The sequence below is a fragment of the Aspergillus terreus genome, genomic scaffold (assembly GCF_000149615.1).
Source record: "Aspergillus terreus NIH2624 scaffold_11 genomic scaffold, whole genome shotgun sequence".
In the NCBI taxonomy this organism is placed as follows: Eukaryota; Fungi; Ascomycota; class Eurotiomycetes; order Eurotiales; family Aspergillaceae; genus Aspergillus; species Aspergillus terreus.
This window is the reverse complement of record NT_165934.1, coordinates 1,395,055-1,408,897: the sequence shown is the minus strand read 5'-3', so window position 1 is coordinate 1,408,897 and position 13,843 is coordinate 1,395,055. Positions and strand designations below refer to the sequence as shown.

Sequence of the window (13,843 nt, the reverse complement as noted above, 5' to 3'; positions counted from 1 at the left end):
CTCCATGGTTCCACTCGAGCATTCCCATTTGAATCCGATTGCCTGCTCGTTCATCATTATTATCAACTTGGAACATCTCTTCCCGCGCTTCTCGTCCCATCCGCTCGAAGCTGCTCTGCTGCTCTCGACCCCGTCTCTCGTTCTCTGTACTACCTGGTCGCTCGTTTCATTCCTCTCTTTCAATGGCATAACCGCCATTTGCCGGATTCTCGCTCATCTTCCCGGGGAGGCACAGACAGATTTTGGCGGACAGGCTCCATACATCCGACAAGATCTAACAAGATCTAATTAAACCCGTCATATCTATATCCACGACCGACTCGCCATGTCTAATCCACGCAGACCCTATTCCCTGCACTCTGCCCAGCAGAGCCGGAGCAGCAACTACTCCCATACTTCTCCCTCCCGCACCGTAAGTGCCCCCGGAACCATGCCACTGGATTTGCGCCTCCTACGCCACGCAAGGGGCCTTGAAGGGCCCATGAAGGGGTCGCAGGAGGAAACAGGGACAAACAGACTGAACCGAATAGGAGCTAATGCCATCATCGCCCTCGGCTCAGCAAACCCCCGGGCATTCCGATCGCGATGACCAAGAACAGTCGCTGTTGCACCGCAGCATGGCCAGTCCCTACGGCACGCCCTATGAAGACCCCAGCGTCTCCACCGACTCTCTACGTCGCTACACCCTTCACGATCCCGGTGTCACCGTCTTCGCCGCGCCCCCGTACCAGGAATCCGAGTCGGCCGACGTCTACGACGCCCACATGTCGGACAAGGACGCCATCAATCTGAATACCTGGCAGCAGCCCAGCGTCAGCGGGCGCTCGGGCGGCCTGCGCCGCTATGGCACCCGCAAGATCAACCTGGTGCAGGGCTCCGTGCTGAGCGTCGACTACCCCGTGCCTAGTGCGATCCAGAATGCCATCCAGCCCGAGTACCGCGAGGCGGAGGAGGCCTTCCCGGAGGAATTCACCCATATGCGATGTAGGCTGCAGCCCACCCTGTCTGCGCCCGCGATGCATCTCGACTGACATGTCCCAGACACCGCGGCCACCTGCGACCCCGACGAGTTCACCCTGCGGAACGGGTATAATTTGCGCCCGGCCATCTATAACCGCCACACCGAGCTGCTCATTGCCATCACCTACTACAATGAAGATAAGGTGTTGACCGCCCGCACGCTGCACGGCGTCATGCAGAATGTGCGCGATATCGTCAATTTGAAAAAGTCGGAATTCTGGAACAAGGGAGGCCCGGCCTGGCAGAAGATAGTCGTGTGCCTGGTGTTTGATGGGATCGAGCCCTGCGACAAGAACACCCTCGACGTGCTCGCCACGATCGGAATTTATCAAGATGGGGTAATGAAGAAGGACGTGGATGGCCGCGAGACCGTCGCCCATATCGTAAGATTTTGCTGGCTCTGAATCTGCGCGCAGCTCTGTCGAGATCTCACTAACTCTGGATAGTTCGAATATACAACCCAGCTCTCCGTCACCGCAAACCAACAGCTGATCCGACCACATGGAAACGACTCATCCAACCTTCCTCCCGTCCAAATGATCTTCTGCTTGAAGCAGAAGAACAGCAAGAAGATCAACTCCCACCGCTGGTTGTTCAACGCCTTCAGCCGGATCCTCAACCCCGAGGTCTGCATTCTGATCGACGCCGGAACCAAGCCCGGACGCAAGTCTCTTCTCGCTCTCTGGGAAGCCTTCTACAACGACAAAACGCTCGGCGGCGCCTGCGGTGAAATCCACGCCATGTTAGGCGCGGGATGGCGGAAGGTCCTGAACCCGCTCGTGGCCATGCAGAACTTTGAATATAAAATCTCCAACATCTTGGATAAACCGCTCGAAAGCGCTTTTGGCTACGTCAGCGTGCTACCAGGTGCTTTCTCCGCCTACCGTTATCGAGCCATCATGGGCCGACCGCTGGAACAATATTTCCATGGCGACCATACCCTGTCCAAGCGCCTCGGCAAGAAGGGTATCGAGGGTATGAATATTTTCAAAAAGAACATGTTCCTGGCAGAGGACCGCATTCTGTGCTTCGAGTTGGTGGCCAAGGCCGGGTTCAAATGGCACTTGACCTACGTGAAGGCCTCCAAGGCCGAGACTGATGTGCCTGAGGGCGCGCCGGAGTATATCAGTCAACGACGACGCTGGCTCAACGGCTCCTTTGCTGCTGGGTTGTATGCGATGATGCATTTCGGGCGGATCTATCGCAGTGGACATAACATCGTGCGGCTGTTCTTCCTGCATATCCAGATGATCTACAACTTCTGCCAGCTCATCATGACCTGGTTCTCTCTTGGTAAGTGAATACTCGGCTGCAGTAGAGAAATGCATCGATGCTAACCCATTCAGCGTCTTACTGGCTCACGAGTTCGGTCATTATCGATCTGGTCGGTACGCCGAGTGAAACAAACAAGAACATCGGCTGGCCGTTTGGGAACGAGGCGACGCCCATCGTCAACAACTTTATCAAATACGGCTATCTTTTCTGTCTCATGCTGCAGTTCATTCTGGCGCTAGGCAACAAACCCAAAGCGTAAGCCTGCCCCATAAAGCCTCATTATCCCAGCTGACCGGACCAGAACCCGACTCCCATACACCCTCTCGTTCCTGTACTTCTCGCTCGTCCAGATCTATGTGCTCGTCCTCTCATTCTACCTGGTCGCGAACGCGTTCACAGGCGGCATGCTAGATTTCAACTTCGACAACGGCGTCGGCGCGTTCCTCTCGTCGTTCTTCAGCTCCAGCGGCGGAGGTATCGTCCTGATCGCCTTGGTCTCCACCTACGGCATCTACGCCGTGGCCAGTCTGCTCTACATGGACCCGTGGCACATCCTCACGAGCTCGTGGGCGTACTTCTTCGGACTGACGACGTCGATCAACATCCTGATGGTCTACGCCTTCTGCAACTGGCACGACGTGTCGTGGGGCACCAAGGGCTCCGACAAGGCGGAGAACCTGCCCTCAGCGCAGACGAAAAAGAGCGACGACAACAAGCAACAGAACTTCATCGAGGAAATCGACAAGCCGCAGGCGGACATCGACTCGCAGTTCGAGGCGACCGTCAAGCGGGCGCTGGCGCCGTGGGTTGAGCCGGAGGAGGACTCCGGGACGAGTCTCGACGATGGATACCGGAATTTCCGAACGGTGCTCGTCCTGCTGTGGGTGTTTAGTAACCTCATTGTGTCGTTGTTGATCACCAGCACGGGGGTGGATAGAATGTGCTTGACGGTATGTTTCCCTTTACTTCACTGCAGTGTGTGGACATCTGCTGACTTGGATAGAATACTTCCACCACCCGCACCTCGTGGTACTTCCAGGTTATCCTGTGGGCTACAGCTGGTCTGTCGATTTTCCGCTTCCTGGGGTCGCTGTGGTTCTTGGGTAAATCGGGTATTCTGTGCTGCGTGAACCGGCGCTGATTGCGTTGCCTTCCTCAATGAGAGTACTCACTCCGTGTGCTACGCCAGAAGGCGGCATAAGATATGATTTACGGGGTATATAGAGGATCATAATGTGATAGAAGTGGGGATGGTTACGTCTATTAGCGAGCATGTATATAGTTATGTACTCATCAAGATTCAGTTTGGCTCAGGTAGGAGATCTCGACGTGTATATGCCAATACCTCCAGAAAGACGGTCACGCTGAAGCCGCGGGAGGCTTCTGGCCAAACTCGATGTAGGACTTGGACAGCCGTTCACGCACATACTACTACCGTTAGAATCGCGAGATACAATGGATACTCCGTACTCACCTCTCCCGCCTTCACTGACTTCCCTATATCGCCCTTGCGGCACGTTTCCAAAACCTCAATCGTAGCATCGTAATTGACACCAAAGAAAAACGGAATGGAATAGCGGTCCTGGCCCGTGAGATTGGTAGCCCGATGGACGGTAGATCGGAACTTCCCATCGGTCCTGAGCCGTTAGCAAGGCTGATTAAATTTTATATATCGTCCAAACGCACCAAAAAGCCAGGAAGTCCCCGATATTAACCACAAGCGTCCCGGGAAGCGGCGGTGCGCTCACCCACTGGCGACGGGTATTGAGGACCTGCAGAGCCGGCACTTGGTCCTGGGCCAGTATAGTGAAGCATTCGTAGTCCTAGCACCTTCAGTGTCTGAGCCCTCACAGACAGGGAGGAATATCCTACCGTATGTGCTTCAATACCGACTTTCTCCTCGCCCGGCACAGGCTGCGGCGGATAGTGGAGGATGCGCGACATGCAGCCTGGGAAGGTGACGAACTGGTCAAAATAGCCTTCCTCAAGGCCCAGCGCCAACGCAAATATCCTCATGAGCTTCCGGCTCAGACGCAGACAGGCCTTGAAGTACTCGACATATGTCTCCTTGAACCCCGGCAGGACCTCCGGGCTGGGCCAGAGATTCCCACCGTACAACTCGTACGGGTCAGGCGGGAGACTATCAGCGCAAGACTTGTCTGGATCACATTCGATATCGTAGCCGATATCGAACGACTCGGAGAGGTTCGTCTGCTCGCCGAAGAGCTCTTTGTCGCTGTGTTCGCCGCCGAGCGGGCTGTAGCCGTGGAAGCGCTGAGGGCAACGTTAACTTGTCTTCTGAACTGAAAGAAGATGATGAGTCTTACGTTGGATTTGCCGAGGAAGCATTGCAGCTTTTGGTCTTCGGGGAGAGCGAAGAACTGGCGCGCGGCGGACTGGAGGGCGTCGATGGTCGTCGATGGGATGCCGTGATTCTAACGAGTTACATGCGTTCTTCAAACAGAGGACAGACACATACTTTGATATAGAAGAAACCGACTCGTGTGCAGGCGTCGAAGATCTGTGCAGCGAGTTGCTTACGGTCCTCGATGTCAGGACTGTCGAGCGACGCCACGTCGATAATGGGTAGGTTGTCAAAGTCCCCTTGGACGACCTCTGCTTCGACCTGGAGGTCTCCAAAGTAGGTTTTTACTGTATCAGCTCCCATGTTGACAGTACACCGAAAACGACGAAGTGACTCCGTGATGCGTTGATGAAGGACGTCTAGATGACAGCTAATCTCCTTTATCTGGCCATTCCGCAACCCCGCAGATAAGTCTCCAATACTAGTTATACAACAGCAAATGCATCAACTGCCTATGAACTCAACAACCGTCCAGCCTGCCACAGAAGATGCAAGCAACTCAAATTGCCCACCCACCACGCCGCACTGCGCAGCAGACTCCATTCCTGCCGCTCGATAAATACATAGAACACCCCGTAGCTGAACCGCGCAAGCGTATAGGTAAGCCCGGCGGCGTTGATAGTGGTTCGAGGGACGCCCGCATACGAGGCCATGGCGACGCCCGCAACCAAGAGTGTAAAGTTCTCGACGGCGTTGGCCTGGGCGGCTTCATTGCGGCGCATCATGTTGAGCTGCTTCTGGGTGATTTTCCCTGCGCGCACCGCTGCTTCGCCGTATTTGGTCAGGTCCTCGCGCGGCGACACATTGTGGTCGATGCCGTGGTATTGTTTCAGGTGGCGGGGCGCGAGGACTAAGTAGGACAGGACGAAGTTGGCGATCAGACAGGCTGGGCCGTAGTTGGGGATTGTTTCTGACAGGGCCGGTTGGGTGAGGCCGATTGCGGTGTAGAGGGAGGACATGGTGATTGACAGAGAGGAGGGAGCTGACGATGGATGGGAAAGATTGAAGCACGTCGAGGTTATTTATGTCGGAAGCGGCGGATGTCAGATTTTAGTCCTGTCAGCAGCGTCACTGGGGTAATGTGGATGCCGACATATTAACGAGTAGGATATTCTATAATATAACCAAGTCTAGTATCAACCATGTACAGTATTATAGGCGCAGGCGCGGGGTATCGCGCTGCGTCCGAATATGAGCCACCTCGACCAACCGCCCGAGAATGATATACTCCAGCTTCAGCTTGATGCTGTACACCAGCGATTTGAACGTCACTTGGAATGTGAACAGCCCCAGGTACTGAACCACCACCACCGACAGATCCAGCACGATGATAACCACATTGACGGCCATCAACTGCGTCAGCACGGTGCGCGTGAGGCCCCCCTGATCCAACCGCAGCAACCTGACGGTCTGCACGATATACACGAGGGAGAGGAGGAGTTCCTGGGCGCAGAACCAGGGCAGCTGGATGCGCTCGATGATGCCGAAGCTGAGGTTGGCCGCGTGGGAATGGGGTCGGGCGTTCTGGTAGAACTCGAGCGCGGTGCTGGTGCCGTGGAGGAGGATGCCGTCGACGATGATCAGGTAGAGGAGGAAGCGGAGGAGCTTCTTGTTCTGCAGGACGAGATGCAGGCGCGACCACAGCACGAGGCTCTGGCCGGTGACCATGCCGGACCAGCCGAGGTCGACGATGGCGAGCTCGAGGAAGTTGTTGGTGAAGGTGATGTCGAACATCTTCAGGATGTAGCCCAGGCCGAAGGGGATGATGCAGGCGGACGCCACCAGGAGGCTCCAGAAGTAGCAGCCGACATATCTCTTGAAGGTATTGAAGCAGAGCACGATCAGTTCGATCGCGTTACACCAGGCCAACGCGATGAAGACAGAGTAGAGGTATTGGGCGACGTGGTCGCTGATTAGACTCCGATCCAAACCACCCCCGTGGTCGTTGACGAAGTGTGGCATGGAGAACGCATCATAAATAGGAGTCACTCGAAGAGGATAAAAAGAGGGTAAGATCTCACGCTGGAGACCGAAAAGGAGGCACGATCAAGATAGAGACCGCGACGGGTCTGGGGAAGATCGTCTTTCTAGCTTTCGCATTCTGCCACGAGATGAGCGGAGTTTTGGTGCTTGCGGGTGGAGAGGGCAGACGGCGCAAAAAAAGAGCACCAGCAACCGATCTTCTGTCTTTTTTGCTTCTTTTTTCTCGCGTGTTCTCAGCTGGTTGCAGTAGCGATTCGCTGCCACACGTCATCCACTGCTGGACTGGCCCAGGGAAGAGTCTGTGGATGGAGCAGTCGGTTCCAATCAGCAGAGGAATCCGTTGCCCATCGTGCTGCTAATGCGAATAGTGTTCGGCTTTGTGGGCTCTCGTGTTCGGTAGTCCCATGGCTCTGCTCGCCCGGTATCCGAGTGAGTGCAGGGCCAGATGGACCTGGTATAACCGTATTCGAGGGAGATTTTCGGGTGATGATTTGTGGAATGCAGGTATATTACTGTATTTCACATTACCTGACATATCTGCCGCCCCCTATCGTCCAAGAAGGGATGTCGGAAGTCTCCGGATGCGGAATGGAAGGATATCAAGATGATAAAGAAGCCTTCAGCTTTTGTTGATTATAGACAGTCTGGAGTATACAGGGTAGATGGTGACTATAGACTAGCAGTATCATCGTATATCAGATTGCATTTGCTTGACTACCTGGGTAGACCGAGCCTCGTAGTGGGATACAACGACTACTCCGGGTAAAGATATATATCTCCTGTATCCCTCGACCTGTGAGACAACAATTATTGGACGGCCTAAACACTTCCCAGACATCTACTCCAACAAGAATAGCATCCTATTGATGGAGTATGTCACTAGAACGATGCACCTATCCTTACCTCCACTCGAATCCTTGTAGTATACTAGATACCCCTCACCCCTCACGCGGCAACACGATAAAGATGAATTCCCGAGGTAGACAGCTTCAGACCAGAGTATGTGACATTCAACACCCAAATCCTAAGATGGCCCCTCCCTTCCGTACAGAACAAGTCGGCTCGCTGCTCAGGCCGGCTCCGCTGGTCGCCGCACGCACCGCCGCCAATCCAGGATCGCGGTATCTCGAAGACTCACTCCCAGAAGAAGTGCGACGTCTCACAGAGGAGGCCGTGGCCGAAGTGGTGCAGCAGCAGCTGGCCCGGTCCATCCGTCCCATCACATCCGGCGAATACAGCCGTTCCATCTTCTATGCTGGGTTCTTCGAGAAGCTCCATGGGTTTGCAGTGACCGACGTCCCTGTGCCCCAGGGCTTTCGCTCCTACCACCCAACCATCGGCCTCATGGAGAAACTGGGCGTCCCTACTCGGCCGGCGGCAGTGGCAGTCGGCCGGATCGAGCATCGCGAGAGCCCGTACCTGGGAGAATGGCTGCAGCTGCGAAAGTTCGTCCCCGGGAGTCTCTGGAAGGAATGCAAGTTCACGATGCCCCCAATCACTTGGGATCATATGCATCTGGCGGTCGGTGCAGCCTATACCCCGTCTAGTGGCTATGCTACGGACCGGGAGTACTTCCAGGATCTTGCGGCGGCCTATGTGAAGGAGTTTCGGGTGCTGTATGACGCCGGGGTGCGGTCAATCCAGATCGACGATCCATGCTTGACCTTCTTTGTGACGGATGAGTTTCGCGCTGGGTGTGCAGCGGACGGCGAGGACCCCGATGCGCTGCTGGACCTGTACATCTGGGCACATAACCAGTGTCTGGCCGGACGCCCGTCGGACCTGCACGTTGGCATCCACCTGTGTCGCGGCAACATGCCACAAGGCCGGTTCGTCTCGACTGGATCGTACGAGCGGATTGCAGAGCAGCTGTTCCGGAAACTGGACTACGATACCTTCTACTTGGAGTATGACACGGATCGGGCCGGGGATTTCCAGCCACTGCGCCATCTGCCTGTGGGCAAGAACGTTGTCCTGGGGCTGGTGTCCACCAAAGTGGCGGAATTAGAAAGGCTGGAAGACCTGGAGGCACGGGTATACGAGGCAGCGGAGGTGATCGCCCAGGCACAAGGCCGGAGTCGTGCGGAGGTGCTGGCAACGTCCCTAGCCGTGAGCCCCCAGTGCGGGTTTGCTAGCATGAGCTCTGGGCATGGAGTAGGCATGACGATGGAGCGGATGTGGGAGAAGCTGCAGCTGGTTCAGGCACTGGCCGGAAAGATTTGGCCTGTCTGAGAGCTGGAATGCTCCATATGCTTGAACCATGTTTGTCGATGGAGTTGATTATCTGATCGGAGATCCTGACGCGTCATTACGGGAGTAGTCGGATGTCTGTTGTACTCCGTGGTAGATCGTCGTCATGACCTTCCCCTCGCTTATAGAAAGTAGGAGGACTAGCAGCCCATGCGGCCGATCTCAACTGAGACAGAAGAAGCCCCATCAGTGTCAGAACTAAGCGAACTCTTAATATACTATAAACCCGAGCACGTGGGGCGTTGTATGGTTCCACGAGGAGATTGATACTTGTCTCGCCCCAGTGTATGATCGGCACAACGGCTGTTTCTAAACTCGCTGGCTTATGATACTTCTTATGAATAGAATATAAAGATTATGTCCTCTCGGAACGGTATCCATCTGCTCCATCTGCACCACCTGCACCACCTGCACCATCTGTATCTCCGTAGGAAGCCATGCATCTTCTTCTGGCCCTACTCCCCCTCGCCGCTCAGGCCGTCAATATCATCTCGTCAAATGATGACGGCTGGGCCGAGAAGAACATTCGCACCTTATATGACTCCCTGACGACAGCCGGCCATCAGGTGGTGATTTCCGCACCGGCGGAGAACCAGAGCGGAAAAGGTATGTATTCCGTATACCCTCACCATCTCTCTATACAACTCTAATGCGACCAGGCTCGCGCGATGAGCCCCCATCAAACCTCACGGAGGCGTGCGAATTCAACAGCTGCCCGCCCGGCCAGGCCTACGGATACAACGCCTCCCAGCCGCACTGGAACTACGTCAACTCGTACCCCGTCACCTCCATGAAACACGGCATCCAAACCCTCGCCCCCAAGTTCTTTGGCGGCGTCCCAGACCTCGCCGTGGCAGGGCCCAACGTCGGCGCTAACATCGGCCTCGCCGTGTTTCTCTCCGGCACCGTCGGGGCGACTACCTACGCCGCGCACACGGCCAAGATCCCCGCGATCGCCTTCTCGGGCTTCACGGGCGACGCCATCGCCTGGAACGAGAGCACACCGGCGTACAGCACGATCTACGCGGATCTGGCGGCCAAGGTGACCGACCGGCTCGTGGCCGCGGGCACGCCGTATCTGCCCGAGGACATCTGGCTGAACGTGAACTTTCCCCGGGTGACGGACTCGAGCTGCACCAGCGTCGACGATTTCCAGTTCATCCTGACCCGGATTCTGGGAGCGATTCCGGTGGTGACTCCTGATGATGTGGAGACCTGCGGCGAGAAACGCCTGCCGTCGGAGACGTCGGTGGTGTTGCGCGATGGGTGCTATGCGAGTATCTCCGTGGGTAATGCTGGCGACAAGCGGGATGCCAATGCGACCATGCAGGCGGTGGTGTTGGACAAACTGGGCGACCTGCTGACTTGTCTGCCGAATTGAGGGTCTGCTCCGGTGGAACAGGAGGAGGATGAAAGTGACGGGGCGTGTTTAGCTTGCTAACTAGGCGCCATGCGTGGCCGTTGCTGTCAGCATAATTGGCTGTCTGTGCGCTAGTGAAACAAACGGCTGTAGCCATGTACACAACTATCTAGGTATCTACCCCTCAGCCGGAATGTGACTACGGAGTAGACGGAGAACTCCATATGCAGGTCAATAGGAGTCATATATGACCCCCGTTATAGTAGCACATGGCCACTAGGAACTGGATCTTCAGCACGTTGGCCGGAGAGACATTCTCCAAGCAGCAACGATCATCAGGAGAAGCGGCGGAACATCGGCAGAATTGATGACCCACCAATGCTGATGAGCAAACATCGTATGCATCTATGCATCGTAGTCTACTCCGTATCTAGTCTTGATCCGCTAGGTATAAAATCCCACAAAGGGGGTGGAATATGGCCATCCTCTCCCACCATCCCTATCACTATGAGATCCTCGCGGCTTCTCTTGACGGGGTTGCTGCCCCTTGTACACGCCGCTCTTCTCCCCCGTGCCAGCATCGACCATGATAAAGTAGTCGGATTCCCCGAGACGGTTCCCAACGGCACGACCGGGGACGTCTATCTGGCGTACCAGCCAATGCTGTATGTCGTGAACGGATGCGTTCCGTTCCCTGCGGTGGACGCCGAGGGTAACACCAAGTAAGTCCCCGCCTATCACTCTGGAAGACGCGAACCTGACAGCTCAGTGCGGGGTTGAACCCCAGCGGCGGCTCCAGCGCGGACTGCGACAGCAGCACTGGACAGATATACGTCCGCGGAGCCAGCTCGGGCGACAAATACGCCCTGATGTACTCGTGGTACTTTCCCAAGGACGAGCCGTCGACGGGTCTGGGCCACCGACATGACTGGGAGGGAGTGATTGTGTGGCTGTCCGATGCTTCGTCCACGGCCGCAGATAACATCCTCGCCGTGTGTCCGTCTGCCCATGGTGGGTGGGACTGTTCCACCGACGGATATACCCTCCACGGCACCCAGCCTTTGATCAAGTACTACAGTGTGTGGCCCGTGGACCACCAGTGCGGTCTCACCTCGACCGTAGGGGGCAGTCAGCCTCTCATTGCGTGGGAGAGTCTCCCGGAGGTTGCACGAACTGCGCTGCAGAACACGGACTTTGGTGCCGGCAATGTGCCCTTCAAGGATGGCAATTTTGCGTCCAACCTGGGGGAGGCAACGTTCTGAGAAAGCGAGCGTGGCGTGAGGTCATAATCTGTCATCATCATTGTCTGTCGTCTATAAATCTATGAGTCTATTCATAACCGTATATCAATCATCCTCAATCATCGTCGACTCCTGCTTTGCATCCAGTTCCGCCTCCCGGGTATGCTGATGCGGCAGCACTATCTGTCCACGAGACGAGAGCACACCACCTGTAACACCTCCCTTGACGAAGAGCAGGTTGATATCCTCCAACATCAACCCCTTCGTCTCAGGGAAGAAGAAGTACACAACGGGAAATGCAATCCAGAGGAAATTCAGCGCCGGAAAGATGATCAACACGCGCCAGCTGATGTTTTCTACTTCAGTTAGGAGAGACACCGAAGAGCAAGATACGGCCACTTACACTAGGGAACAGGCCAGAATTGTGCTTCTACATGGTCTACAGCTTGAGAAGTGGAGGGAAGTAAGAACAATTGGACCCTTAATCGATCAAACGATCGAGGGCGATGTATGAAAAGACATATCTCAAATGACTGCCACCTCAGCTAGGTCAGCTCCCCTCATCTACATCAGAGGGTGCTGTTTCCTCCCCGCGGGCATCTCCACTGGGGCCCGGTCTCGGTCAAGGCCAGGCGAGGCAGAATGAGTGTGGAGGAGTCGGTGACAGGAAGAGGTTACGAGGACTGTCATGACGATCGGGAAGACCCGATTATGACCTGGTCCCATCTCGAATAGCGAGATGGTCCATGGTGATGGGCATTTGGTTTGGGTGGTACACTTAGGGCTCTCGGGAGGCTTTACACCGACTGCTCTCACCTAATGCTGTGAGTCATGAAAACATACGTGCAATGATGGTGGGAATGTAATAGCATTGAAGTAGATACAGATACATGGCTCCTCAGGTAGAAACAGCTGTATGCAGACCACTCCATGGCTTCCTGTCAATGCCAACTAATTCGTGGAAGAGACACACTGGTGATAGTACCGGTTATAAGCACGGCAAGTGGCACCCTGTCCACAGGCAGTGGGACCAACCCATCCTTCACCACCGCATTGTCCATACAGCTTCTGCGTGCCATATGTACCCGCGGAAGGAGACGAAGTAGGGGACGTGGAAGGCACGATCGACGACGAGGATGGGATCGCAGAGGATGACACTGGGGTGGCGGCGCTCGTCATCAAGGTCGTGGGGACTTGGACCGGCAGTGTCGTCACCTCCGACGTAGGAACAGCCACGGCAGCCTGGCTTGCGCCTCCCGTCCCGGTCACGGCGGTGCCAGTCGAGGTTACCGCCGACGAGGTCTGAGTGATGGAGGCGGCGCCGCTGTACATGGTTGGACCGGGCACGGTATAGGAAGAAAGAGAGGAGTAGATGTTGACCACAATGCCGGGACCAGATTCGGAGTACAGCTTGGTTCCGACAACACCGGATGGCTGATCCGTCCCGGAGCCGGTGACCTGAAGATTGAAGCACTGGGGATAGTTCTGCGCGCCGCCCTCTGTCTGTGCACTGTGTAGGGCAATCAACTCGTGCCGGAGCACGTAGTTTCCTGGCGCAATGGACTTGGGAATCTCGACCATCCAGCTGTTGTTGTTCTTGATGAGCTGGTCATCGCCCCAGACGCCAGGGACATCCGAATCGTCAACGAGGCCGACACCGTCGATTTTGAAGAACTCGAGGCTCGTTTTGTCGACGGTGGAGCAGCTGCCGTCGCAGCGAGCCAGATAGTCGATGACAGGGCCGTGGTGAGACTCAGGCCATGCCGTCCATTGGAGGTTGATGCGGTCTCCGGCCTTGATAGGGATGTGGGCTTGCGCGTTGGTAGCGTTCTCGTGGCAGATGATATCGGCAGATCCATATTGCTCTGGCGAGATGAAGCCGTTGCCCGTATTGGGCGTGGTCCAAGCCGCTACCTTTGGAGGGTCGGCCATGTACGGGAAGCTCCCAATGTCGAATCCTTGATAGTAGACTCCATTGACGACCACGTTAGTGACATGGCCATGTGCAGCCACCTTAGTAGCTGCCAGCAGCGGTGCGATCAGCGAAGCGGAGTGCAGGTAATGCATGATGGGCAGCGAAAGACAATTGTTATGTAGTCGATATCGAAGAGGAAAAAAGAGTGGAAAGAATGGGAAGTCAGCGAGCCAGCGCACGAACAGAGTACTTCAGTGAACGATGCGAATAAAGCAAAGACGAGAACAGGCCGTTTGAGGTTGCTACAGATCGAAGCTTGTACGTGCCAAGCTCACTGCTTTATACCTTGGCAACGAACAGGCTTACTCCTTGGATGACTTTTCCGCACTCTATCCCAAACCACCGGGTTCTTCACGGGCACTCAACAGGGGCTG

General features: G+C 55.6%; 7 protein-coding genes across 7 annotated transcripts; 4 read left to right on the top strand and 3 right to left on the bottom strand.

Annotated features, from left to right (window-relative positions):
- Window positions 1-325: 325 nt before the first annotated feature.
- On the top strand, window positions 326-3,436 carry chsC (chitin synthase C; the record flags this gene model as incomplete). The annotated part of the gene is made up of 7 exons (XM_001216547.1): window positions 326-412; window positions 561-984; window positions 1,042-1,403; window positions 1,467-2,313; window positions 2,367-2,550; window positions 2,597-3,245; window positions 3,299-3,436. The coding sequence occupies 7 exons, from the start codon at window positions 326-328 to the stop codon at window positions 3,434-3,436; spliced, it is 2,691 nt and encodes an 896-aa protein (XP_001216547.1).
- A 569-nt stretch (window positions 3,437-4,005) lies between these two features.
- Window positions 4,006-4,963, bottom strand: ATEG_07925 (uncharacterized protein; the record flags this gene model as incomplete). Its single annotated transcript, XM_001216546.1, has 2 exons — window positions 4,006-4,569; window positions 4,775-4,963. 2 exons carry the CDS (start codon window positions 4,961-4,963, stop codon window positions 4,006-4,008), a joined length of 753 nt encoding a protein of 250 aa, XP_001216546.1.
- Window positions 4,964-5,812: 849 nt separating this feature from the next.
- ATEG_07924 (uncharacterized protein) lies at window positions 5,813-6,622 on the bottom strand (the record flags this gene model as incomplete). Its single annotated transcript, XM_001216545.1, has 1 exon — window positions 5,813-6,622. One exon carries the CDS (start codon window positions 6,620-6,622, stop codon window positions 5,813-5,815), a length of 810 nt encoding a protein of 269 aa, XP_001216545.1.
- A 1,050-nt stretch (window positions 6,623-7,672) lies between these two features.
- On the top strand, window positions 7,673-8,875 carry ATEG_07923 (cobalamin-independent methionine synthase II family protein; the record flags this gene model as incomplete). Its single annotated transcript, XM_001216544.1, has 1 exon — window positions 7,673-8,875. The coding sequence occupies one exon, from the start codon at window positions 7,673-7,675 to the stop codon at window positions 8,873-8,875; it is 1,203 nt and encodes a 400-aa protein (XP_001216544.1).
- Window positions 8,876-9,330: 455 nt separating this feature from the next.
- ATEG_07922 (5'/3'-nucleotidase SurE) lies at window positions 9,331-10,274 on the top strand (the record flags this gene model as incomplete). Its single annotated transcript, XM_001216543.1, has 2 exons — window positions 9,331-9,499; window positions 9,553-10,274. 2 exons carry the CDS (start codon window positions 9,331-9,333, stop codon window positions 10,272-10,274), a joined length of 891 nt encoding a protein of 296 aa, XP_001216543.1.
- A 486-nt stretch (window positions 10,275-10,760) lies between these two features.
- Window positions 10,761-11,515, top strand: ATEG_07921 (NPP1 family protein; the record flags this gene model as incomplete). The annotated part of the gene is made up of 2 exons (XM_001216542.1): window positions 10,761-10,975; window positions 11,023-11,515. 2 exons carry the CDS (start codon window positions 10,761-10,763, stop codon window positions 11,513-11,515), a joined length of 708 nt encoding a protein of 235 aa, XP_001216542.1.
- A 930-nt stretch (window positions 11,516-12,445) lies between these two features.
- Window positions 12,446-13,561, bottom strand: ATEG_07920 (uncharacterized protein; the record flags this gene model as incomplete). Its single annotated transcript, XM_001216541.1, has 1 exon — window positions 12,446-13,561. One exon carries the CDS (start codon window positions 13,559-13,561, stop codon window positions 12,446-12,448), a length of 1,116 nt encoding a protein of 371 aa, XP_001216541.1.
- Between the last annotated feature and the right edge of the window lie 282 nt (window positions 13,562-13,843).